General features: G+C 38.5%; 3 protein-coding genes across 6 annotated transcripts in view; 2 read left to right on the top strand and 1 right to left on the bottom strand.

Annotated features, from left to right (window-relative positions):
* adra1ab (adrenoceptor alpha 1Ab) overlaps positions 1-27,713 on the bottom strand; it is a 276,886-nt gene that overhangs the window by 20,866 nt on the left and 228,307 nt on the right. The window lies entirely within an intron of this gene.
* On the top strand, positions 15,253-23,336 carry tmem230a (transmembrane protein 230a). Its single transcript, XM_079363717.1, has 4 exons — positions 15,253-15,377; positions 19,136-19,250; positions 19,664-19,786; positions 22,532-23,336. Exons 2-4 carry the CDS (start codon positions 19,149-19,151, stop codon positions 22,670-22,672), a joined length of 366 nt encoding a protein of 121 aa, XP_079219843.1. The 5' UTR covers positions 15,253-15,377; positions 19,136-19,148; the 3' UTR covers positions 22,673-23,336.
* The window catches only part of igsf9a (immunoglobulin superfamily, member 9a), a 58,088-nt gene continuing 53,973 nt past the window's right edge, over positions 23,599-27,713 (top strand). The window contains exon 1 of one of the 4 annotated variants that reach the window (XM_079363708.1): positions 23,599-23,658. The gene's annotated coding sequence lies outside the window, so the exon portion shown is untranslated. Of the gene's footprint in view, positions 23,659-23,936; positions 24,502-27,713 lie in introns of those variants that run through there. The other 3 variants (XM_079363707.1, XM_079363706.1, XM_079363705.1) reach the window with 3 other exon arrangements.

Genomic DNA, 27,713 nt, shown 5'->3' with positions numbered 1-27,713 from the left:
GAACAGATTAAAACAAATCTCAGCCTGTACCAAGTCTGTTCTTTGTCCTGGGCCAGCTTTCCTCCAATGATGAAAGTGAGTGGTTTCAAAATCTACGAAATTGATTTGCACAAATTTGGTGCAACTATTCATTGTTTCCTGCTTATGTGTACTCCAAATCACATTAACGGAAAACAAGACCTCTAGGATAAAATAACCATAAATCCCACAGATCAAAGGGTTTCCCTTTCAAAACATATTAAGCTTTTTAAAAAACCTGAAATTATAATTCCTTATTAGTTGTCCTAAATGATGAAAGATCAAGAGCCCAGAAACCTTCTTCACTTTACTGTGAATTAACTGCGTGAAGACCTGAGAGGTTGAAATGCCACAAAGCTCAAGCCGAGTGTTTCATGAAGATATGTTCGTCTATAAGAGGAGTTCTTGAAACAAAACAAACATTTTCTGTGCTGAAATGACAGACTTTATTAAAAGCTTAAATAATAAACAGGGTACTTAAAGTGTGTGTATGTTTTACTGTCCCCTACTCTTTCTCTCTTCATGTTTATAGAAGTCAAGCTGTCTTATAGATTGATGTGTTTCTTACAAAAAGTTAAGTCATGTACAGGTACAGAAAGAATACAATAAAGATGTTGACCTGGGTTTGATCTAAAACATGAAACTTTCTGTTAAGTTATCCCTCTCATTGGTAGGAATGTTTGTGGTACTCAACTCTAGTCTGCCGTTTTCTCATTTAACTTGTGTTACCTTCAATTCATATGGACAATAAAAAATAATACTTAAAGTTCAGGTTTCTTCCTTTGTGGCCAACTTTCATTCCATTCTGCTATTACCACACTGAAACACTCAGGGCATCCTGTAACAGATGTTCTCTCACCCCCTTGTGACATAAACTGATTACATTTTGGGAAATCCTCCTCCCTCCTTTTCACTGCCAGGGAAATGCAAACACGCACAGCTCCAGCCTCCGCTTGGCAGAGGGAAATACATTTTGTTATCAGCTTTGGTTGGTTAAATACTTAATTATTCATAGGGCGGTAAAGGCTTGCCCTCATGAGATTAGTGCATCCTAATTGTTCATCCCATTTGCTGTTTTAATGCAAGAGGGAGGCTGGCTGAACACCAGGATCATGGATAATATTTTAATGAGAAAAAACAACATGCCATTCAGAAACTATGCACAAAACTCCTCAAACTTTCATAATACAATGCATATAAATAATGACTGGCTCTAACTTGCTTTTGACATCGTTTGGAGATTTATATCTAACTTTGAAACTTATAATATGTACATTCAAGAATAAATCATATCTTATTTCATGTTTAACTTATTCTTGTGATAGTTCATCCGGTAGAGTGGATGCCAAGTGTATCAAGGCTCGGACTTTAATGCACCAGTCCTGGTCCGTTTCCAACTCCCTTTGCTTCATGCCCCAATCCCCTCAATCTGTCCATCTCTCCTGTCTTAAGTGTCTGGATGGGAAAGTGGAAATGCCGTTGATTTCATTTAAGTTTTTATTCTGAATATGTAACAAATGACACAGAAGATCACAGGTTATTGCATCTCTTAATTTAGTCATTGTTTTATTGTTTTATTAGGATCCCCCTTAGCTGCCCATTTAATGGCAGCTAGTATTCCTGGGGTCCTCTTTAAAACATTTACAACATAAATTTACACAATGCAATAACAACACAAACAACAACAACAATCAAGACAATTCAAACATTACAATTACATTCAAAATATTGCAAAGTAAGTAAAGGCCATGATCCTCTGCATGTACATACATGATGAAACGTATAAAACTGCCTGTTGTTCAAATTGTATTCCTTCATTCTGTATGTATGTATTTATGTATGTATGTATGTTTTATGATCCAGCCAATGAAAAATAACTTTACTGTTCATATTGTAGTATATATGAAAAGATGGTTGGAGAACAAGGTGTTTTTTGTTAAACATCAGCTGTTGCTGGGACATTAATATACAAGCAAAGATCCACTATAAGACTATTTATGTTTTACACTAAGCAATCAATTGCTCTGAATCCAATATCAAATCATGGGTCTACATTTGTGGCTTCAATTTCTTTCATTGCATTATGGCACTGCAGTTTGGCTGACAGATGCATAGATGATTCAAGTAGGGTGATCATTTTTAGCTGATGTAAACAGATTGTTGTTGTGTTACTGCTATCTGCAAGGCAAAGTTTGTCCAGTGACCATTAAGATTAGATTATTTGTTTGTGAATTAAACGGTTTAAACATTAGTTATTGCAGAAAAAGGAGAGTACCTAGAAGAACCTCTCACCACCTCTGAAGGAGAGCAAATGAGTCAGCACTGGGGCCCAAGAGTATAACAAAGCTTCCCACACCTGATCTTAATTATAGCCAATCAGCCACCCGCACCTGACACTGCACTGAGTTGATTCCCTAACCAACCTCAGTGAGAAGCAAGTGTATGTGCCCTCAAAATCCATTTACACATTTCTGTTAATGTGTCTATTAACAGAACATAATAAAAACAAACATATGATTGATCCTTCTCCCCACAATGTTCAGCCCTTCTAAAATGTGCTAATTTATTTTCCATTAGTCCATTTGGGCTGCCTTGTCAAGGGAGCTAGCAGCAGCTGTTGAAGAATTGTAAACAGTAATGAGCCTAACATGAGGATATTTATTGGTATGATTTACAGCTAATTAGCCTCTATTAAATGTTCATAATTCAAAATTGCAAAGATAAACGTTTTTTTCTAAATTTCTTTTGTAAAACTGTGCAGACAGTACAACCAAAACAAAGTTACTTACGAGATGAATGTTGTGTTCTCTTAAATAGCCATTATTAAATGAGCAATATGTAACTCTGACACCTAGCATTTAAAATGGATACTGCAATCCATTTTCAATCCACTGAAGAGTGCCATCTCCCCGCGCCCTCTCCCTCTCCTCCTGAGATTCAATGTGCACACAGATTACCATGTTGTGGACACTGAAGCTTCAGTGTTGGGTTCACAGAGGTGGCCACATCACTGCCCATCTTCTCTTCCTGGCTTCCAGCATGGCTACTCTCTCCTGCCCCAGAACCAGCAAGAGGCTTTTTCTGCTGCCACCCCATCCTGCAAGCTGCTACCTTCCTCTCCTTTCCCGTCACTCCAAGGGCTGTGAGCATTGTCCACACAGATGGAGTGGGGAATCCTCTGCAGCCGACCTCAACTGGAAGTAGCCATGCCTGCCACCCTTTCCCTCTGCAGTCATGCAACAGGTCCTGGTATTTTGCGTTCTTTCTTTCAAAGGCTTGGTCACAATTTTGTGACCAAGTATGTTCGATCAGGACTCTCTTTTTCCCCTCCTCAGATCACAGAACCACATCCAGAACCAAAGAATTTTCTGGACAACCTGTGGGAAACTGCAGCCTTCCTCCCAGGACTACCTTTATGTCCCATTGTCCCATGACTGGGCTTTTTGTGGTAAGTTGTTTCTTGGTGATCTTGCTGTGGTTGATGGCTTTTCTCCCTCCCTCACAAACTTAATTGATGATGTTGGTTTCCCATGTGTTTGGTGTTCCTTGCGTCTCTCCTGCTCAGGGGTGTCAGCGAGTGTCATGAGCACTTTGTCATGGCACTATCTGTATTCCTGGGCGAGAGCTGTTGTACATCCTGACAAGATGTGTGCAATGGTGCCCTTCTTCCCACAGAGCTTGCAGTGTTGTTTGTTGGGGTCAGGAGTGTGTCATACACAGATCGCAACAGGAAAGAGCAGAAGTTTCTAGTCTCCATAGATCAGCTCATGATACCTTTCTTTTAGAAAGGTTCTATTTGGTCCAGGCTCCCTGTGATGCTCACTCCACAGACCTTGATCGTTGTCCCTCCTCTTCAAGGTTCCGTACTTCCTCCTGAATCATGGCTCTCTTTTCCTTGGTATCTGCTTTCCCCCATTGGTTGAAACGGGAGGTTTTGAGACCTGTCTTCCTATACATGGAATCCCTATGATGTCGTATAGCTTCAGTGTGCTTGTGTGACAGAGGTATTGGCTGCCCACTTACTTCCAGATCGTGTAATAACCTCTGCTTGACTGACTTGTGCATCCTGAGAGCCTCTGTATGTCATTGCGACTCTGCACTTTGCCATCTTGAATTCCTCCACCACCATTGACAGGGGTAGTTGGGGCTGTCCTGATTCAGTTTATTTGCCTCCTTCCACGGTTGTCATTGGAATTGCATCAGTCAACAGCCACATGGGTCTCGGCAACAGACTATGTTGGTATAGCCAGCCATGCTTTGAATTTACCTGGAAGTACTGATTTTTCTATCCTTCTCAGCCATTCCTCTGTCTGTTTTTCAGTGTTGGTGATGTTGTTCCGGTCAGGAAGTGAATTGTCAAACCATTTTCCGAGTAATTTGATAGGATTCTCCTCTTTTGATGGAATGACATCACCCTGTATCTGCAGCTTGCACTGATCTGTTACTTTGCCTTTTTTACCACCATACTCCTAGATTTGTTAGGCTTAAACCTCATCCTGGCCGACTTTGTCATAATAATGGTCCATAATGGTCAAAAACTGTCAACACCCACCTAGCCTCCAAATGGATTGTGGTTGTCATAGTGAAGTTATCCATGAACCCTCTAATAGGGGTTGTCGGATGCCAGTTTCCATTCTTGGTCCTCTGGCTTCTTTTCCAGCTGCTGTAATAATGAGGTTCATTCCCATGATGAAGAGGATGGGGGAGATGCAACCAGTTACAATTCTTTATTCCAAGTTTTTCCACTGTGTAAATGCGGCTGTTTTGAACCGTGGCTGGATGCCCCTGAGGTAACATGTGATAATTCCCTTAATATGGAGAGGTATGTGGTAGTGGTCCAATGCTGCGTGGATGAGCGCATGAGGGATTGATCCATCGGCTAAATCTAGTCAGTCACATCAAGTCAACTTTGTTTGCTTTGGCCTCCCGGATCATCTGACAGAGGACTCCGGTGTGTTTCGGACATCCAGAGAAGCCTGGTATCTCACCTTTCTGGCTTGTGGTGTCAACATATCCGTTCTCACTCATATATGTGGTCAACCTTTTAGCCAATACTGTAAAGAAGATTTCGCCTTCTACACTAAGGAATGAGATTGTTCTAAACTAGTTGATGGATGAGGAGTTGTCTTCCTTTGGAACAAAACATCCCTCCGCCTTCTTCCAACATGCTGGTATAGTACCGTTTTTCCGGAATCTCATGAATGGTGATTGCCTGATGCTCCTCCAGAAGGCGCATCAGGCAATTTTGTATACTTTGTAGGGTATACTGCTTGGGCCGGGGGCAGATCCAGTTCTGGTGTTTCAGCTCTACCAAAAATTGGATTGGCATCCAAGGCTTCATTTCTGAAAGTGTCATTGTCTTCCTCAGGAACGCCTCTATGTCTTCTCTGGAGCTCATTTTACTGTATCTGAAGTCCCTGGGCAGAAGACAGAGACATGTCTGTTAAGAAATAAAATATACACTAACAATACATAACAATGATGCAAAAGTTTTAAACACTGAAGTGAAATTCAAAAATGACAAAACAAAAATGTTTATCCTAGGTATACCACGCTCCTGGTTGTGGAACTAGGAAAACAATGTTGAGGTAGAATCAGTTATATCTGAACTAGTTGACTTGCCTGCCTTCGTTGTTGAAGCACCTGCTGGCAAGCCATTTGCCTGGCAAACTTAGGGGAGTCCAAAACAGTGGGGAGGCCGTAAAAACGGCTTCCTTTTCTGGTCAAAAAACACAAGTTATTCTGAACCAGCATTGAAACTTAGTAGTACATACTGGCCTGTGCAATGTTGTTAGTGAAGCCAGCACTTTGATAGCTCATGCTTGATGTCTTTATTTTATGTTTGAATTCAATAAATATCTTTGATATTGGAACAATATCCTTATCTTACTGACTTTATGTGCACTTGTTTCATTTAACTCTGGCTAAAAGCCTTGTGTTTTGCTGTGTTTTATGGTGTTTGATTGCAAGTAAAGGCCGCAATTCCAAGAGGGGACAATTCGTATTGAAGATCAGATAAATACAACATGCCACTGAAACTGCAACAAAAGCCATGCTAATGTGCATTCTGCCTGTTTTTCAGAAAAACAGGCATAATGTATTTAATTCAGGCAACTGCAGCAATAAATGAACAATTGAGGATATTTTCAAAATATTTTTTTAAATGCAATGCTATTCAATTGTCAAGCGCATGTCAGAATCAGAATCAGCTTTATTGGCCATGTACTCTTATGCACACCTGGAATTTGTCTTCAGTAACGGGGCTAATCACAATCACCACATAATTAAGATAGTGGGAATTTTGTTTGTGGGAATGTCTCTTATTTGTAAGAGAAATCCGACAGGCCTGAAGATGCTATATTTACAATCAAGCAATTGTTGAGGAGTTAAGCATATGACCCAGAGTTGGTTTATATAATGAGAACAAACTAGGTTCAGGGATTGCCCCCTGTGGGAACTTGCAACAGTGGAAGACAGAATTGAAGTGTATGCCAGACAAGTATGAAGACCATTTACACGAAGGCCTTAAATCAAATCCAAATTAAATTGAACATTAACACTAATGTCATATGATTCTTGAGGCACTGCTGTTTCAGTTCTTGTAAAATCCTTGAAGCATATTGTGTCCAAAGGTTAGAGATGCTGGTCAGGTAACAGTTTTCCCAAGAATTTGTGACAGAAAGTTTGGGAACAGAACTGTGTTTGACTTGATCTTAGGTATCTTTAGAGAACATGAAAGACAATGTCATTGATTGGCAGGAGCTCTTTGAAAAATAAAAAAAAAGTATCTAGGATATCCTTCATAGAAATAGTGATGTACTCAGGGAGCAGACACGGACAGAGTCCATGGCTGAAAATTGATATCAGACTGTATGTTTAATGAGAAATTTAGAGACATATAACAGCTTATCAAATAAGTGTATGCAGCAAAGCCTTGACGAGCAAAACTAAAAGCTGGTCACAGCATTAAACTTCATTTTTAATCCATGCTCAGCATAAGTTTATATTCTATGGAAGCGAAGTAAATATAATTACAACACAGCCTATATAGTAGTCTGGTTTATTTTAAAGAACAAAGGACATATCCTTGACACATCACAGAATCGAGCTGAAACCTACCATGCTATCATAACTTTGTATTTTCTGTATATCTTCATCTTTCTGTACTCATGTGTCAGTTTGTCTCTCTTTTTCTCCCTCTTACTCTCTCCAGCTGGTCAAAGCAGATGTTCACCAATGAGGCCACTTCTATTTGAGGTTTCTGCCTGTTAAAAAGAAGAGTTTAATTTCGACTGTCAACAAGCACTAGCTTATTGGTGGACACAGCTGGGTCTCTTTAAAAGGTAATATGAAAACAATGATCGACTCTCTATTACAGGGGTTGGCAAACTTTTCAGCCCCTGACCCCCAAAATGCTTGAACTTGAATTTCCCTCGGGATCAATAAAGTATCATATATATATATATATATATGTTGCTAGACACTGGGGACCCCCATTGTTTAAAACCATTAAAACATTAAAACATTTAACATTGCCCACAGTCACACACACTATAAGGCTTTACATACCATACGCTTTTACTAGATGTTTTGTATATTATATTTCCTAATAACAGATAGATAGATAGATTAAACACACGGGGTCCCGAACCCCATTTTGGGAACCACTGCTCTATGTAACGTTTCTTGAGTTTTCTATTTGGAGAAACTGGAGTTATGTAGAGCTTTATAAATCAAAAGTAGGAGATTGACTTTGACACTACTATTATTGATTATAAATGCATCCCTACATAGTTTGTTGTAAGGAGACAGCAATGACTGAGAAACCCTGACAAAAATTATCTATATCTTTTATCTATAAATAAAAGGATACAATTATACAAGTACTTATGCATGGTGTATAGGGGTGGGCCATGTGAAAACAGAACAAAGCAAAACCATGATGGTTGTATGCAGAAAATAAAGAAAATACGTAATGGTCTCCACAAGTGCTACACGCAGTTCTGCCAGGACACCTGGGGTGGGGTGCGTGCATCCAGTCGCTTCTTCAGCAGGTCCCAGATGTGTTCTATGGGGTTCAGGTCAGGGGTCACTTCTGGCCATACCATATGAGGTACTCCGACTTCCTGAAGTTAAGCTGTGACAATTCTGGCACGATGTGTTGGAGCGATCATCCATTAATAGAAAGTGGGTGGTGTTCTGGCGGAATTGGGGGATGATGATTGGTTGTATGATGACTGAGCCATCTACAATCACCAAATCTGTTTTGCACGGACTGTTGATGCCTGCCCAGACTGCTGCAGCTCCTCCACCAAAACGAACCATGTAGACCTCGGTGTATCACTCACCTTGACGACCATCATTTCTGTGCAAGGCGATCCGACACTCATTAGTGAACAGGATGGTAGACCATTGCGGCATTGTCCAGATCACATGGTCTTGTGCCTACTGCAAATGGTCATGGCGGTGTCTTAGTGTCAGCGGAGTCACCTGCAATGGTCATCTGGCATCAAGCCACAGAGGTGGAGTCGGTTGCGAATGGTTGTCTGTAAACCCGAGTACCCCTCACTTCTCATAAACAGGCCTGCAGCTGTGGCAGTAGCATAACGGTGTCTGAGTGCGTAGGTCCTTAAGTACTAGTCATTATTGCGGTCCATCACTAGTAGTATTGATCTTTTGAATCAACATAGAGGCTTCAAAGAAAACATTTCACAACATATTTAAAAGCTACTTGGGACACGGTGAAGGCAGCTTCCTACATCCTACTCCAATACAAAGGCTTCATGTATTGATGGGTAGTTTGAAAAGTGGAAACATCCATCACCTGCTACTATGGGTCCAAAAGGCGTTATCCTTTTTCCAGCATGCTCAGCAACCTGCCGGGTGTTCTGATCTGCTGTCACACAGGCAGAAGAATCTTGAGCTCTGATAGCTGAGGGAGGAAAAGCAACACACAGTTGTCTGAGTAGCGCTCTTAGACCCCAGTTTACTTTTCATAAGAGACTCCTGGAGCACTTTCATCCATCAAATGCACGACACAGGGTTGCCCTTCCACAGCAAGAAAGGGGTAGCAAAGAAATAATGTCAATCATGATTCAATTTTCTCTGCTGGAGAGGACTCTGCAGAGATGACTGTGGACGCTTGTTAGGGTGTTTTGTTTAGGCAAAAAAAAAAAAGTTGTCAAATTAATTGTGAGATACACTTTGAGATGGGCAAATGGAATTTGAATGAACACTTTTGTTTCATTAACTTCCAGCGCCTCTGAGACTGACAGAAAAGCAGGATGAAAACATCAACTTCAAGGACAAGAAGAGGAAATTGCCTGGATGGAAATTAAATGGAAAGACACCCAAGGGCATGCAATAATGGCAGTCATTTTGGATCAAAGAATCTGTAAGTTCAGCTTTGAATTGTTGATAGCTATTGATCTTGCACAAGTGTTTTAAAGAAATTAGGTGAATTAAAGTGTACAGATTTTCTATGAATTTCTAGAAAGAAGTTGATTATATTTTGATTGTGGAAGAATTTCTATTTTTCATTATACCATTAATATTTTGACAATATTTAAGATGCTGTTTGTTTAATATCTTGAATGCATTTTTAAAACCTGATGCATACAGCTCCCTAACAAATACATATCTATAGTCCAAATATTAATGGTACATGCCCACGGATGGATATAAGCTTCTACAGACATGGATGCATGAATACACAAACCAAATTCTCAACATTTAGGGAATATTTCAATCTGTGTACATTAACAGTGTTTTCAGAGATGCAAATTAAATACACTCTTTTGAATTGGTTTTATCTTGAGCTCAGAGCACTCTATTCTTAGGTATGTCTTAGTCTTGGTTAGTGTGGTCTTACACAACCATATATATATATATATATATATATATATATATATATATATATATATATAAAACATCTGAAAGCCTTGAGTAACTCACTGGAAATTTTTTTTAATGTAAAACTGAAGTTGCATTAAATTGGGGATATTGTCCATTAGATAATAGAGAAAGTAGACTGTCCAACATAAGTACAAATAATGTTAAGTCCTTTATAAATAATAATATAAAAATAATATTTTATTTGATTAAAAAAGCAATCACCTTAAACAAAAACAAGAGGAAAATAAAAACAGATATATTATGGACCTCCAGAAGTGAACAGAATGTCTTTACAGCTCTGCCACAGCCAGAGAAGCATCCAGAACCTCTTAGAAGTTTTTCTTTATGACTGCCAGAGTAGCAGCAACAGCAGCAGCAGCAGCAGGAGAGAGTGTCTTGTGAATATAAAGGAGGAGATGGTGCAGGCCATGTCATATTTTCCATGGTAGCAGCCCCACTTTGGCATCAACTCAGGCATAAATTCTCTGCAACAACTTTTCATCACTTCTCTGCAACCAGAGACTGCTACAGGTTCTTGTGTTATTAAAGTGCCAGGAGAGCTTTGATAGATGGCTCAATGCACGTGAACTGTAAACCAATAAGGCCTTTTGTTATTTATTTTTTTTATATTAAGGGTACGTGACTAGTTATTAGATAAAGAAGAAAGTTTGGGATTTGTATTAACACTGGCAAATCACCAGAAGAGCATAGCAACAAATTCTTCAGCACTTTTCTACTCTTCTGACTATAACTGCTTGCAAAGATGAGCTTTAAGTAGCTACTCAAAGTGCACTTACACTACAGGTAACACACTGATGTAGAGGCTGCTATGTGGCCCTCAGTTTTTGCTAACCCCACTCGCTTATACAATGCCGACTAAGGAAGTGGAGCAATGTGGGGTTTAGTGCCTTGCCTAAGGACAGGTTGACAAACGACTCTACCACTGATCCAAAGTCACCCCTTATGGTGATTTGTGACGACTTACTGAAATAAAGTCAGCTTCCCTACTTCCATTCATCTCAGTTATAGCTGTGTTTGGTTATCTTTATGATTTAAAACAGGAAGACAAAACTGCACCTGATTTGTCATTTGGAGTACACATGGTACCTGTTCTGTCTGTGTAATGGCTTTAATAATGATTATTATATAAAGCTATTCCCACTTTGTTTGCTGTTTCATGTTATGCTATCCTTTTACTGTCTTGGGACACATTAAAGTTGAAGTTGAGTTTTTTTTGTAAACTTGCTGAGTTCAGTTTGAATTTCTCAAAGTGATCAAAGTGTGCTCTGAACTGTGTTCTATTTTTTATGGCTGTGCTGTATTGAGTTCATAATTGAGCTCTCAGCACAAGTTTACGACTATCAGTCGAAAGAGACAGTTAACTTCAGGCTCAAACTGCTTCTTTCCCCCAGTTATTTGCTTTGGAGCCTGAATACTGCCTGCAGCTTCCTCAAAATGGTGTGGGTGTGATTGTGAAAGAGTCAGATTTGCTCATAAGAATATAGGATTATCGGTATAATGAATTCATGTCTGAAATGTGCTGGAGGATTTTCATTATAGAGATGGTGACATGAAATATTTCAAAAGTCATTTATAACTATATTTCTCGTCTTATTAGTATTAAAGTATTCTAAATGATGACTGCATTAATAGTCAGTCTCTTTAGTCCTGACTAAAATGTCTGTACAACTGTTGTCCTGTGATTGACTGGAATCGGTTAATTTAGGGTGTACACCACCTCTCAGCCTGTGACAGCTGGGATAGGCTCCAGCTCCACACAATCACAGACAGGATGAGCGCTACAGATAATCAATGAATAGATGGATTTACAGGATGGATCGACACGATATTTGGAAAAGGCCATCAAAGTTCCCAGATGAACATGCAGGCTATGATGAGCCCTCTCATTTTTCCAATAGCGCCGGTTTGGTTTGAAATCATTAATATTGAGTAAAATGCATCAACAAGTACTGAATGGTTCATTACAACGTTTGGTAAACCAATCCTGTCCTCTTTCTCCTGCTGTCTCTCCTTATATCTCTCTATCTGTATGCATTTACTGTATATGCATTGCTGCATGTCACTAACTGCAAATCTCCATGTGCCATTTAAGTTACTAACCATATATCTCCCTGGGAGACCCTGAGCTCGCTTGATTCATAGATTCCTTTCCAAGGTTGTTGATACAGACAACCTGCTGCCCGTCTGACTCAAACTGCTACATGTATTATTATTAGTCTCACTTTTATTATCATGGTTGTAATCGTTGATGTGAATCTTATAAGCTGCTTAAATCCGACCTCTATAATTAATATTTTAAGTTTTATGTCATTGTTCATGTTAGTATGAGACTGATCAGTTTATTATCTATTATTTTACTATTATTATCTGCTGTTGACTCTTTGAGCATTTTTAATTTTTCAGCTGCACATCTGTATAAAAGAGACAGCCTAAGACATAGGACCCCTTAATGCTTATCCTTGCAAATAATATATTAGCAAGATTGCACCTGCACATGCACAGACTCTAAACAACACATACGCTTCTTTCAGACAATGTTATGCCTTAAAAGCTGCTGCAGCTGTGGGTTTACTCTAAAATGTGTAGTACCTTTTCTACCAGTGTCTTTAACCTGCACATATGTTTCGATGTATTTATTTCTGCATGGGTCCTTTTAATCTTCGTTGGGGTTCTATGGTAAGGGGGACAATGGGTGTTGTTAGATGAAACAAATGTTTCATGTCATGCATGTTTCTGTAGGCTGCTACTGGATGCTTTGTATATCCCTCGGGATCAATTAAGTATCCCTCTGTCGCTCTATTTCTCTATCTAATCAGACATTGTTGTTGGCGCTTGATTGATTGATTGATTGTCCCCCTTAGGATGAATAATGTTTGATTGATCTATATCATGATTAGATACACTTTGAAAAACAAACAACACATATAAATACAAGTGTAAAAAATATAAATAATAATATATACATTATTAACAAATAAGTGTATTTGAGGTAGAAGGCGTTCACTCTTGTGTCCAAACTGAACAAACACTTTGAAACACTTGCCACACATGACAAAGCTTATGGACCAAACGAGCCAAACACAGCACGCTGCACAGTGATCTTTAAATCTTGATTGTCTTGTTTTTACGATTGTAGGCAAAACTGTAATTGAAAATTCTATAAATTGTCCAGCACTATCATCAAGTCTTTATTTATCTATTAAACTCAATATTTGGGTTCATGACTAAAAAATGCAAGAAAGCATTTTGAGCAGCTTCAGTTTCTTTGTATTTGTGTGCTGATTAGCAAATGTTTACAAGCTGACATCAGTAATATAGCATGGTCATTGTGAGGATGTGTGCATGACATGTTATTAAGCTCATAGTTTTGCTCACAGACTCGAGTCTACCGCAAAGCGTCATTTATTCACTAGCATGTGTAGTCCCTTTTTATTGCATGTTCACTTTTAAACTATCATTTAAATGTAAATAAGGTTCATTGAGTGGAGCTTTTTTGTCTTTGAGCAGTGCATGTATCTTTGTAGCTTGTCTTTAAAAGATAAATGACTTGTAATTGTATCAGGATTTCCCAAACAGTGTGAACTCTCTCTCCTCCTCTATCTGATTCTGACTCCCGCTGATAGAAGAAATGCTGCCAGTAAGAGGGTTCTTAATGTGCTTGATTTTCTGCAAAGGCTCTTCAGATTAGTTTAATACTAAAGCAATCATCTGCAATGTATCTCCTCAGTGATACAATGAGAACATAGTGCATTACCCCAAACCTGATGATGATGAACATTCGTTATGCCTTCTTCACGTCTGCAACCAAAAGAGCTGATTGGTTGTCATTTGGTATATGGCATACACGCTGGCAATAAATCAATGTCAAGTGTAGATTGATGCTCATTGCTGCTTACAGTTGAGCCTAAAGCAAATAGATAAAGTGACACAAGTCAGAGCTGTAAACAACCTTTATCATGTGCACAATACAGTGCATTCATTCATCAGTATGTAGCTTCTTATAAGCAAATCAATCTGAACATCGTGGAGACGGTTTTATTAAAAAAAAAAAAAAAAAAAAAGGCTGCCGTGCATTTCTACAACAGACCTAAAAATGACAAAGCTCTTTGTGTGGGTTCAGGGGGAACTTCATCCTTGCATATCAAAATGGAGCTGTCACCATTCAAATAATCTGGTTGAAATGTTGAAGACATTTCTTTATTTAAAGAATCACTGCTCTAAGAACCATCATAAATACAGTATCAGCCTTCAGAAATTCATACTGGCTGATCACTCGTTAATTTGTAGACTGTCAAAACAAACAGCGGATTCATCTTTTCTGAAATCACAGTGCCACTTATTTTTGCAGTAACCAAACAGCTGCAGAGTCAGTCAACAAAAATACTATGAATATGATCATGGAGATCAACAGGTTTGAATTTGTTTTTAAATGGTATTTTAAAAAATAAGTTTTGGAATGCTGAAGGGCTGTTTTTTTAAGGGGCATTGAATTTAAAGTGGTGAGAAATAGGTCTCTCCTTTAGTAACATTTGTTTGTCTTACCTGTGGACCTAATTTAATCTATAGCCTATGGTAATGTATGTTTATAAGCATGAATGTGTTAATGAGCTGATGTCAATACTCTTAGTTGGTCATTTGATAATGACACAAAAAAGGCACCATTACAAACACTCAGTAGTTTCTGAATGGTGTCATGTCAAAGGTATGGAAACGTGCTTTGCTGAAACAGGTCAGAGCTGTAATTAATTTATTATGATGCATTCATGAAAAGGATGTAAAAAGAGACATGGCTGCTTTTTAAAACACATTGGGGAAAAAAAACACAATTACAAGATTTTTGTTGAACAAACTTAAGCATGATGTGCAAGTTGAGATGATGAAAATTAAACAAGTACTTTTTTTGTGCAATTAAGTGGATTACATCATAAACTACATAAGCTATTTAATACACTTCTAGTCCCAGTAGTCCATACACTCATTAGAATAGGCACCACACTGACCTGCTAAAGCATCATCTGTATTAGGAGACACATTTTGTTGACAGTTATTATCTAATTAGAAAAATATACATCTTTTTTATTTAAACAGCCATGTTTAGACTGTAGGTTTAGTTTAGGCTTACTGGGGTAAACCTGTAAATTGAGTATAACTAAAAAAAAGGATTGTACTGATCAGTACTTCAGTAAAATATTTGTAATATTCATCCAATCACACACTGACTTAAAAGCTCACTCAAATCAAAAAGAACATGTTCACCAAACTCGTGCTGAAGCCCTGTCATTTTCATCGCGACAACAGGACGTCGTGTTCTGCGCATGCGCGTTGCTTGTAAACAAGGAAGTTGGCGTACGCTTTATTTCCATCAATGAAATTTACGTTGCAGATGTGGCCTCGCAGAGGAGCAGTCTGCGCCACATAAACACATTTCTGTACCTCAGCTTCAGGTAAGAAAGGAACGAGCAGAAGAGACGAGTTAACAGTCAATAAAGTCACTGTGACTTTACCTTACGTTACATAGCTTTTGCTAATGCTCTAGCTAATTAGGTGATAATAAGCTCGACATAAACATCCAAAGCAGGTTCAATAAGCTAGCAGGTCACTTAGAAGTTAATATCTTTATTGATAGGAGCAACTACTTCTCCAAAATCCTCTGCTAGCCATTATATTAGTATTATTATTATTATTGAGCATAGGCTGTTGTAAGTTGTCCTGTTGTAATTAGCCACGTGTAACAGATCTGACCATTTACTATCTACATTTCAAATAATTTAAAGAGTAAAAAGGCCTGGGGATGATGGAGGCCTGTCTATTCTGATCACGTTCATGTCTGTTTAATGTCTCACATGCAGGCTGTGTAACTTTTCATAATTACATGAACATAACGAAAAAGCATCAGGACAAAAACCTTTAAATCTTCCTTTGCAGTAAAAACAGGACGCCATGCGTACGTGTTATACATGGTATGCCCATGATTGCAGTGTTCAATTCACATAATTTGAAATAATAGAAGATAAAACGTGCATGAAGCCCGTGTCAAGGGAACCATTGTGGACCAGGATTTTGGATTAAACATTAGTGCATCATAAGACCAAACTCCTCCAGATCAACTCTACCAATGTGAAAGTTGTATTCTTTTAATGGCCAGCAGTATTAGATTAAAATATGTGTGACTCAATGTGGTCTCAATGCTGTTTTGAACCCAAGACAGCTGCCTAAAATATGTTACCACTTATCTGAAAAACACTGTTTAGTTTGCGTCTGCAGTGTTGAGCAATGTAAACTCATCAACTCAAAACCCAGAAATCCCCCTTAATTTGACTAAAACACTGACCTTAGTGTCATCTGTGGTATCTGCAGCACAACGGGCAAACAATTATGTTTACATGAAAAAAAAGAAAGTAATGTAAATTTGACATCAAACAGACAGGTAGAAAATTAAAACAGTGAACCTGAAAAACAAACTGGGGGATATTGCAGGTCTTTGGGTTTGTGGACTGACACATTACTGTGACACTTAATGTTTAATTCTATTATTGATCAGGCATCTGCTGAATGTTTGACTGACAGGAAGGAAGATATGATACAATATCAACTTCATCAAAACAATTTTGTGGATTAGCAGAAAGCTTCTGTCTCTTCCTCTGAAACCAATCCAGATGAATACTAATGACTACTCCCACATGTTTGCAGTTTTTTTAAACCCGCACATGTTTCTCTCAGATAACATAGGGGGACATCCAGAAAAGCCTTGTAAAAACTTGCCTCCGTTTTATGCTAAATCCACAGTATTCCCTTGCTGCACTGTGTGCTGCAGTGTTACAATAACTATAACCTGGAGCTCCCCTCATCACGGGCTCTGTGGCAAGTTAATGTGACAACTGGCAGCAAAATAACAGAACATTTCTGAGAGCGCCTTCATCCACTGTTTGAGCAGAAACAACGGTTTTTATTCATGGATCTAGTCCCCTGTGGGGGACTCAAGTACGCCAATGCATCGAGCCAAAATTTCCAATAAAAACAAAAGTCAGGCCTCGAGGACGTTCACATCCTGAGATGTCACACTACTCTAAGTGCTTCTGCTGCAGATCGATGTTGGGGGATTTTATTGTCCTTTTTCTGCTTGTGTGTGAACGGTGCATCAGATAAGAAAGTGTGACATAATGTATGAGTATTTGGCCTTTATTTATGTTGGCTGAATTGTTGGGAATAATTACAATAACTATAAAAACAATGAAAGGCAGTGTATCGCATGGCTAAAGACTCTGCACCAGGTAAATGCAGATTTTTCTCTGTTAAGGTAAGGTTGCTTTGGGAGAGGAGAAAAAAAGAAAGAATTATCTTTCATTTTCAGTCAGTCTCTGTACACCCCCATCAAAGCTGTCCCAAAAGTGCATCATTAAATGAGCTTTAATACTTGAATACATTCAACAGTACAGTGACCTTCAATGCCTGTGTTTAAACTCAGAATATTCATGTTGACTAAACAGTTGTGGCAGATGGTGAAATGTTTATAAGAAAATGTCACATGGTGGAAATAATGTGAGAAAATGAGCATCTTCTTTTCTGATCTCTGACCTCTCAGTCTAAGAGAGTTTTCAATTAGTCTTAGGTCACGGAGCTTTGAACTGGCAGCAGGGTTGAGTAAATGTCCCAGAGTACTACGATAGCTTGAACGTAGCTGAAATACTGGAGTGTTTAAGGCTCTGTGTTTGAAAACAAGGATTTACTAACTGTGGTGCACACTTTTAAAAGGCTTACAAATGACACTCTTAATGAAGACTGTGTTGTGATTTGAATCAATTTTATGGCAGGCATAAAATACGATTGCATTACAACAGGGATGCTGGAAGTCAGTCACACCTGGGGCTGAGGAGGTGAATCATTCTAGAGGACGATGTTGTGCTTTCTGCTCATTAAATTTTATGATCTTATTTATTTGGGGGCTTTTTATGCCTGTGTTTAGAGATAGGACAGTGGATAAAGTTGGAAATCAGGGACGGAGAGAGTGGGGGACGGCGTGCGGGAAAGGAGCCGTAGGTCGGATCTGAACCCGTGTCACTCACTGAGAGGCTTCCAGCCTTCGTACACGGGGCACGCAACCGACCATGAGGTTACCAGCATCTCTTTGTGTACATATTTCAGTGTGCAGTATTATTTATAGGCCTACTAAGAGTATTCAGCAGCTCATTAACACATTCATGCACATAAACATGTACATTGCCACAGGCTCATTTCCATCTGTAGTCCCCAACAGGTTAATGGTACACACACGTGTACACAGAAGCTCACTAAACACAGGTAACACAACAGGAAGCAGCAGATAACAACGCACAACATGAACTATGCATTAGTTGACAAAGACTCACACACAATAGATGGCTATCCCAGGAATAAAGTGACCACCAGAGTTAAAGTGCTGAAGAGACGGGAGGCGAGGTTGCTGCTGTGATGCACATCAATACCAGAGCCGTAATAAGCAGTGGTTTATATGAGACAGCATCAGTCTGTTTACAGAGACTGCAGTGTTCACACACTTCACTGGGAAACCGAGTGCAATCAGGAAAAGAAATTCAAATGAAGTCAGCAGCGTTTGAATGCGTATGTGTATGTGTGACGTGATAGAAACGCACTTTGGGTTGACAGAAGATTAGAAAAGAGCTAGCTCAAATCCATTTACTGTTATCCAGTGGAATCCCACTGCAGGAAGAACAAGACACACGTTACGGACTACTGTAATAAACAGACAAAAAAAGAGACCACACATATCATCTACATACGCCATAAAACCAAGGAAATAGATAGTTTAAACATTTTCCCAAGCTGATCATTTTACCAGATTTTAGCTGGTGCTGCAGCGTCCTCAGCAATGTAAAAAACAACAACAACAGCGTTTTGTCTCAGCCAAGCAACATGGGATCAACTTGACCTGAAAGCCAATGTAGCATAAACTAGTAATGTTTGTTAACATCAGTTCAGCACAGATGTTAGAAGGTACCCAGTTGGCTGTTGAAATTGTAGCTGACGTTATCCGCTTGATTATAATTCTTGGTTAAAGTGAGATGGCTCTTTTCTTGTTTCATTGCACTGTATGTGAACAGGCAGAACATATTGTTAGAGAGAAATAGTATTTGTTCAGAAAGAAAAGCACTGTGGTAACAGACCCTACGTGATGATGACTTTACTGTCTCTTTCCCTCCAACAGTTCCTGTGTCATAATGAAAGCAGCTCGAAGCAATACGCTGGGCGCTGCAGCACCCAACAACAAGGTCAAGTATTCACGGCTGGCTGCTGATGACGATGGTTACATAGACTTACAGGTGAGACATTTGTTCTGTTTCTTCTGGTGTCTCTGTAGTCTCCTCATGTGGCTAGATGGGTTGCTCCGGAGACAGGCCATTAGTAAAGTCTTTACTACAGCAGGCAATTCATTTGAGGTGAATCCCAATTAATGGCTCCCTGGAAAGATAGCAAAGCTGTGTGGGATTATACCAGAGGAGAAGCTCACGAAAAACTCTGATTTACTTTGTCTGTCTGGTTATTAGTTAGGGTTCAAAATATTCCTTTACATGAACAGATTTACATTGTTCTTTTCAAGCAGGCGTCTTTTGCAGCTCTCTAACAGCACTAAGCAACACTGTGTGCTGAGACTTATAATGAGGACGAATATGATGGAAATGAAAAAAGAACATTTTTTGGAGACTGACTGTCTTGAATTCTTTTCCTGTTCCAGTTTAAGAAAAGCCCACCGAGGGTTCCTTACAAGGCGATCGCACTGGCGATATTCCTGTTTCTGATTGGCTCCTTATTGATAATCTTCGGGGCTCTTCTCCTCTCAGGAACCATCGAGGTCGAGGTGAGTGTGATTTGTTTCAGTATAGTTGGACTGTAGTTGACCTGTGTGCAAATTGAAATGCAATGTCTTCTTCTGTTGCTAAAAAGCTCATTGCCAAGCATGTCACACTCTCCCGTAGTGTCTGTGTTTCTGGGAGCTGACAGTAAATACCCCGTCAGGCCTGTCCTCACAAAACCCGTCTCTCGAAAATTCATTTGTGACAAATCTATATCTGTCTGAGCTGCCTGCCTCCTGTCTGTTCTGAGTGTCATTCCTGTTTGGAAGATAGACTGTTCTTTATCACTTCATTCTGCTGAATGTGAACCAGAGAAGCCCTATGGACTCTTTTTTTATGTCTCCAAACGCTTTACTTCATTTATAGACAAGTCTACAAGTTATTTTGGAAACATTTTAATGTTAAAAGAATAATGGAACAAGTTGGTAAAATCATGTATTTGCCTTCTTCCTGGTTTCGGCACAGCTAGTTTACAGGTGCTCTTCCTTGCAGGTGCGTAAAACATCTTTTCGGTGCACTTAAGCTAAAAGGGCCAACCACATCAGGTAGGAGGCTTTACCTCCTCCTTCTTACCACACTTTCCCCTTCCTTGTGGAGGAGTGAAAAAAAGAAAAAAGCTAGCATACTTAGCTACCGTTGGCTTCATTTTTCCTTACAGCTTTAATGACAGTATAAATCTTCTCATCTCATTGACTAAAATAGTTTATTCTGTGTTATCTAATCCATGGTCCCAGAACCTGTCTGGATTAAATATCCTGCCAAATATTCTGCTACATTTTGGATTCATTATCTTTCTGAGTTTAGAGTCAGGAAGCCTGACAGCTAATCTGAGCAGACATTCTCTGCCAGCTTTGAAATTTGGCGGTTTTGGACACTTTGACAGAGCGAAAACATTTCAGTCAGTACCCAAAAAAAGTGTGATGGTGGGATATCACGTCTCCTTTAGACACACAGCAAGACGGCCAACACAGCCTCCTAAAAATGTCCACTAAAACAGTAATTAAAACACTCTGCTGTTAACGTATTTTTTTTTAAAAACTGTCATGGAACAGTTGTCCTGACATTACATTGCCTTGCTGCCAGTTTCCACAGTGCTCTTGCTTTTTTCCGGCCAAAAAGGTTTTGTGTGTGTGTGTGTTTGAAAATAACTAATGATTCTGATATTTTACACCTTGGAGTGCCAATTTGGTGGAGCCCCTGTTGTGGTCTCTGCCTCTTAAACTTGTGACTCTGTGTGGGAGATAGTGGAGTCTGCACATCTTAGCTATATATATTTGATTTTGCAGATTTCTTTTGCAGGAAATTTGCTCTGACATCAAGGCAGCGTTAGATCATCCAAGTCTTGTTCTTGCCAATTAGCCCATTCATGTTTAAAAGAATCTTCTAATACTATGATTTACACACAGCACGGTTCATTCAATGAATAATGCAGGTATGAGGTACAGCCAGATTGTCTAGGAGATGTTGTTTTGAAGGAATGTGTTGTATTTTTTACTGTACTCTCTTTCTATGGTTAATCAAAGTGTTGCTGTTGGAGTCCAGGTTTTCAGCAGTGAAATGCATTTTGTAATCAAATCACATCATGGCAGTGGCCAATCAAATAAGAGAAAACCCTTGTATGACTTGCTGCAATTGTAAGGACCACCCTCCTCCCCCCCCAAACAGCAAAGCTGAGTAACAACACCAACAGCCATGTTGGTCTTTTCTTGTTTGTTCTCCAAAGAGAAGATCACAACATACATCTCTCTCTCTCTCTCTCTCTCTCTCTCTCTCTCTGTATTTCATGGATGAAATACATATTGCAAGAGGCTTAAAGTACATCCAGGATTTGTTTCCATCCAAGGCTGACTTGTGTCATAACAGTTTTTTTAAACCTCCTCACAGTAGATATGAAAACACTTTATATTCTAAAGAGTTTAAAATTGGTTTGAAATTGAGGTCATTTCTCTGCGCCTTGACTCTCATCAAAAGAGACACCATATGAATCTGAATCCATCAGTGGATGGAGTTTACTCTTTTTTTAATTTTTTGAACAATGTACTTTTTATTTTTTCAGCAAACAACAGCACAAACATACGACAGTCAGAAAAGAAACCTGTCCAATCCCCAATTCCTCGAGTACTGGAGGACTTTACTCTTTTCTTGAATATTATCATAAAGATGTCCATATGATGATGACACAAAAAAAATCCATCTGCTGAAGAAGATCATGAAATTCGGTTTAACACATTTTAAAGTGTGGTTTGTAGCCTGTCACTGGGCTCTTTAGGACATATAGATCTAAATGTTTTATCCCCCTTTATGTTTTTTTAAAGGGACTCACTGCTGCAAGCGCCATGATAAAAGCTATCATATTTTTGTAATTCCCTTAAAGCAACCCAGTGCACAAGACTGCCATCTGGTGGTGAATTGAAACACAACACTTGGCACAGAAACAGCCTGTGCCTCCTGGTGGTTTGCTGCTATGTATATTCTGTGTCCGATGATTTACATGAAATCAGATCTCTGACAGATGAAGTCATCGTGTGTGTCTGCCTCCTGCACGCTCTTTTCATTCAGAGGGGGTTTATATGGTGCTGACAGGCAATGGGGAAGATAAGTATGGTAAAGCTTGATGAGTACATTAAAGACTGTTTTGCTGCTTCCAGCAACTCATTAGCAAGTAAAATATTTGAAAAAGAAAAAAAAAGAAGAAGATCAAACCCTGTTAACACGACAAAATGTCTGCTTTTTTTGGGTTGTGTTTTCAGCATCCAGACCGAACCATCCCTGTCATCATCATAGGGCTGCTCGTTTTCCTGCCCGGATTCTACCATTTGAGAATCGCCTACTTCGCTGCCAAGGGTTACCGTGGTTACTCCTATGAAGACATCCCAGATTTTGGCGACTGAGCCAAAAATCAGCTGCTGATTGGTGGAGAATCCCTTTATAAAGACTGTTACCAGCTCCTTACTTTGAGTTTCTGAATGAATGTAGCAAAACATCTTGATCGCTGTTCAGTCATAGAGACGTGCTTACTCACAAGTGCACTGCTGCAGGACTTCACTTTACTTTGCAATCATTTTATAGTCTGTTTTATTTTGTGTTGCTCCTATAGCAAAGTCACCTTATAGGCTTTTTATATTCAACTTAATGAACAGTGAATCAAATACAAATACTTAATCAGACACTACTCATCACTCATTCAAGACCTGATGAACTTAGCCTGAGTGGTGAAACCTTTCTGGAGTCTGAACTAATGCATTTTACAAACTACTGCTTGGAAACCCCTAATGTAGACGACTGAGAATCTTATTTTAATTTTTTTCTTGCACAGCTATTTTGTAGTATACCTTGAAGAAATATTGAACTGTTGATATAGTAGAAATTATATCATGAAAAAGCTTGAGGGGCTTTATTTCTCCTGAAGGTTTGTGTTTGCAGTATTGTCCAAAGATTGTTGACTTTGTCAAAGTGAAGACTATTTTTGAATGGAATGTATTCCTTTCTCCATGAAGTAATGCTGTTTGTTCATATTCATTTTCTTTTTGAATATTAAAGAAACATGTTTTTTTTTACATGTATATATTGATTTGAACCAAAGAAATTACAAGTTAAAATCTGTTCTGAAATCTGAAATTCAAGATCGGAGGGATTTTTGTCTCTGAAAAGATTTCTTATGTGATTCTTTTGATGAAAGATAATTAAACTGTCGATATCACCTTTTATGGCTATTATAAATTAAATACCAACCTGACTGCCATAGGTGTGATTGTGAGTGTGGCTGGTCGCCTGTCTCTTTACGTCAGCCCTGTGAGTGTGTACCCTGCCTCTTTGCCAAATGACAGCTGAGATAGGCTCGAGCTCCTGAGACCCCGATCAGGAAAATGCATGACAGGTAATGGATGGATTTACCTGTGTGTTAGAAATAAAGAAAAGGGTTCTCAAATTAATTAAAAAAGAAATCGCCCCAGAGTGTACTTTTATTATTATTTATGGTAATATTATTTGCAAGAAAAGTATTTATGAAACATGAAATAAGTTGAGCACTGCCAATAAGTGGCACAAAGACGATTTGATATTTTTTTAAATTACAATATATTTTTGATTTGTTTTTTTTTTAAATAAAAGTTTGTTATTGACTCAAACAAAGTTGTAACTTTAACCCAGCACACAGTTTGATTCATCAAATAACATTTTCATCGAGGTTTAGCCTCCAACATCAGGTAAAGGACACCCTCTTGTGGTTAGCATTAGCTTGATATTATCAGGGATTAGTGGCACAAAAATGCAAAAAAATTGCTTTTCATCCTGTGCCTGCGCAAACAAACTGGTTTCAAACATTGAAGAGCTTCTAGGGCTGTGGCAGTGACTTCAATTAATGTGGTTTCAGTCTTTTGAACATAACAGCAGGAGTCAGAGGAGAGGAGGGAAATGTTTGGGGGGGGTTGGACTAACGAGCTCAGCGAGGGAGCAGCGGAGTACGTCGACATGCCTCACTGTCTTACCTGTACGTGAAATAAACACCTGTTGCCAGCGGGGTTTAAAAAAGAAAAAGAAAAACGCTCACATTTCAGGTAGTTTAAAACGTCACAAAGGAACAAGACCTGCCTCACAGTGACCTGGCCTCCACACGGAGGAAGAATAACGCACAAGTTGGACTTTAAGGGAACTTTACGAAGGATGCGTTGTTAAGAAGCAAGTACTCCATCGACTGTCACATTCCAAGCTCCAGGTACAGGTAAGAGTTAAAATAATCAAAGAGATCCCGCAGTTAATGATTCAGAAAGTGTTTCTCTGTTCCTGCAGCTTTGAAAAGATGAGAAATTACAGCTCTGCGCTCACGAAATGGCCCTCAGTTCTCGAGACAGAGTCATACATTTAAACATCAGTAATAACGTTTTTATGGAGGCTCTCATTATGGGAAACGTACAAATCAGCAGGAAGTCTATGAAACATGAACGCAGCAGTCACTTAGTCTATACTTTGAAGATTAATTCAAGCTTCTACATGCAAACTAGGTCTGTGTTAATCATTTACTTCACCTGACAAGTAGGCTTATCTCTGATATTGTTGTTATGGGGTTAGAAAGGTGGGGCAGCCTGTGGAAGTGACATTTGAACCCTTTAAACTGGGTTAAACACAGAAAGAATCCAAAGACCACTGCTTCAATCGAGCATAAAGAGCTGGATTTTTGTATTCACATCACTTTTAAGGCGTAACAGTTCTCATAAAATTCATTCAAGTATTTGAAAAAAGTTGATCACCTTGACAAATGCTCTTTTAATGATTTCTTTTTGTCTAAAAAAGGGGCAGAAACCTATCAATACATCTAAGTATTTATTTTCATTTGTTTTGTATACAATGAGTAAAAATAGTGTAACAAATAAAGCCAAGAAGAATATACATGTTTAACTTTTGTGCTGTATTTATGGTGAGACCATAATCTATGTTTTAAATATCCTCAATTTCCCCCAGACTGGGCCCATTTAATAATTTCACAGTCTATTTCTGGTTTGATCGGCTCTGTTAAGATGCCAGACGGGATCAGTATTCGTTCCATAATATAATATATTCCATCATCAGAGGACGGTGGGGAATACAGTTCTTGCTCACATTGTTGAAGGGCAGTAAAACGTCGAACATGACATGATCGAGGCCTATCTTGATACTGAGAACTCTTGAGATGTGATAGTAAAATGACTGATGCAAATGCAAATGACTCCCTGTAAAAACACGAGAAAGCCCCTACCAGGGTTTTTGCATGTTTGTTCCATTTCATTACAGATGATTCAATGGCTGCTGTGATGCAGATATACTTCATAAGAAGAGCTTCATTTAGACAACACATGACAATGATTTTAGTTTTGACATCAATTAAAGGAGACTTGATAATAACTGCGATACATTATCCATGTCCAGGAAGTCTCTGATGCACTTCAGTGAGATAGAGGGAAACCGACAACTGCCAGATTATAAAGCAAAAACAATTGAAAGTGGCAGTGATGTTAAAGTATCTGGTATCTTCAGGTTTAAGGAAAAACTTGGCCTTAATGTTTTCAACACTGTGTGAAACGGTAACATTAAAGAATGGACAAGTAAACGAAGTACACCTTTGAGCCCTACACTGAAAAATGTGATGAATCTTTACAAGGAAAACTGGGCGTGTTTTCTGCAGAGTAACTCTCAAAAGGGCTTACTCAAATGTTGCTTAATGCTGATTGGTTGATACATTTGTGACATCATCCTTTCCCAAAGGCCATGAAGAATAGGGATGTGGGATGATGGCATGTGACCACTTTGGTAGCTTTGCAAAAAAAATATGTCCATACTGTAGCAGGTAATTCACACTAAGAACGTGAAAGAAAAAAAACATTTTCAGGGTCTTTGAGGAAAAACAAGTTAAAGTATTTCTGGTATACTTGTTTTCAATTTACAACAAGCTTTGATTGTTTCTGTGCAGTGAAAGCTCTTTGCTTTTTTTTTTTTCTTTTCTTGAAGAAACAAAAAAAGGTGAATCATCTCAAAGTGACTCAGAGCTGTGTGTAGCATCTAATGGCTTCAGACTTCAATGACACACTCAATACCACTTATTACTGATTGTTAATAGTAATGCTTATCTATGCATCATTTATAAGCACTTATACATGTATACATGTTTGATTGTTGATCATTATGGTAATCAGTAATGTGTTTAATATTTCTATATTTACAGTTTAAAAATAATGAATTCATTGATAACAAATTGAGGAGTTGTCATAACATCATTTCACAAGTGTAAGCATATAATTAAATAAACTATATAGGTGTACATTAATACAACATTTTCTCAGATAAAGATTCAAACATGTAGACGTGAAATTCTTGTTAATGCAGAAATTCATGATTAATGCAGGTCATCACAAAGTCGTTGGTAAAGTGTTTTAGTGAGCGTTGCTTATATTGAAACAGACACAAACAATGCTCATCCTTTGACAGAGTGATGATATGACTCTCCAACTGACGGTTCTTAAATTTGTACTGAAAGTAGCTCCTTTGAAAGAAAGAAAACAAACATTATTACGACTGAATCCACCAGCTGATAATATCCAGTGACTTCGTTATCGGCTCATTTTATCTAAGATGTGCACCGATATTACCAAATTTATTCACCCATCAAAAAGCCTTTCAATTGAGTATCATGTTACTACAGCAGTCGTTCTCTTTGTGATGGTCATCAGTAAAGGTGCGATATGGATCACAACAAGCATTATCACTGATTGGTGCTATGATGCAAGTACATGCACAATTACTTTCCAGTTGAGTGACTGTCACGTCTTCATTGTACATCTTTTCAAGTGTTTGATAATTCCAATCTGAAGAGATCAACTCAACACAATGTGTATAATCTATCGCTATAGATCGAAGAACGATCGATAGATAGATAGATAGATAGATAGATAGATAGATAGATAGATAGATAGATAGATAGATAGATAGATAGATAGATAGATAGATAGATAGATAGATAGATAGATAGATAGATAGATAGATAGATACTTTATTGATCCCGAGGAAAATTCAAGTTCAAATTTATTCAAGTTCAGCATAGTGTTTAAAACATCAGAGCAAATGTAAATAAATGTAATATTTATATCATGAATCTCCCATTTTTTTAACAGAACGACTCGTCCTTAATAAAATGCTGCAGATTAGCATAATCAATTTATATATGAAAATAACAAGTAACCTTTTTAACCCAAAGCTTTTTATTTATGAACACGTCATGCTCAGATATCATGAATTAAGATATAAAATGTTTATACCAATTCTCAGTTGGATCTGTGTGTTCTGAATGATGGGCTTCACATGCTGGGTATACAACACACAGCATTGGAATTTTTCTTCTTCTTGTGTATACCACGGATTAAACCATCAAAAAGACTGCAGCTTTCATCTAGATTTACCTGCCTG

This window comes from Symphodus melops, assembly GCF_947650265.1.
Source record: "Symphodus melops genome assembly, chromosome: 16".
Lineage (NCBI taxonomy): Eukaryota > Metazoa > Chordata > Actinopteri > Labriformes > Labridae > Symphodus > Symphodus melops.
Note: the sequence above shows the minus strand (reverse complement) of the source record. Positions and strands in the feature narration are given on the sequence as shown.

Coding starts and splice junctions, on each gene's coding strand:
- tmem230a (XM_079363717.1), top strand. CDS start 19,149: ATGAAAGCAGCTCGAAGCAATACGCTGGGCGCTGCAGCACCCAACAAC. Junction 19,251..19,663: donor ATGGTTACATAGACTTACAG/GTGAGACATTTG, acceptor TTCCTGTTCCAG/TTTAAGAAAAGCCCACCGAG. Junction 19,787..22,531: donor CAGGAACCATCGAGGTCGAG/GTGAGTGTGATT, acceptor TTGTGTTTTCAG/CATCCAGACCGAACCATCCC.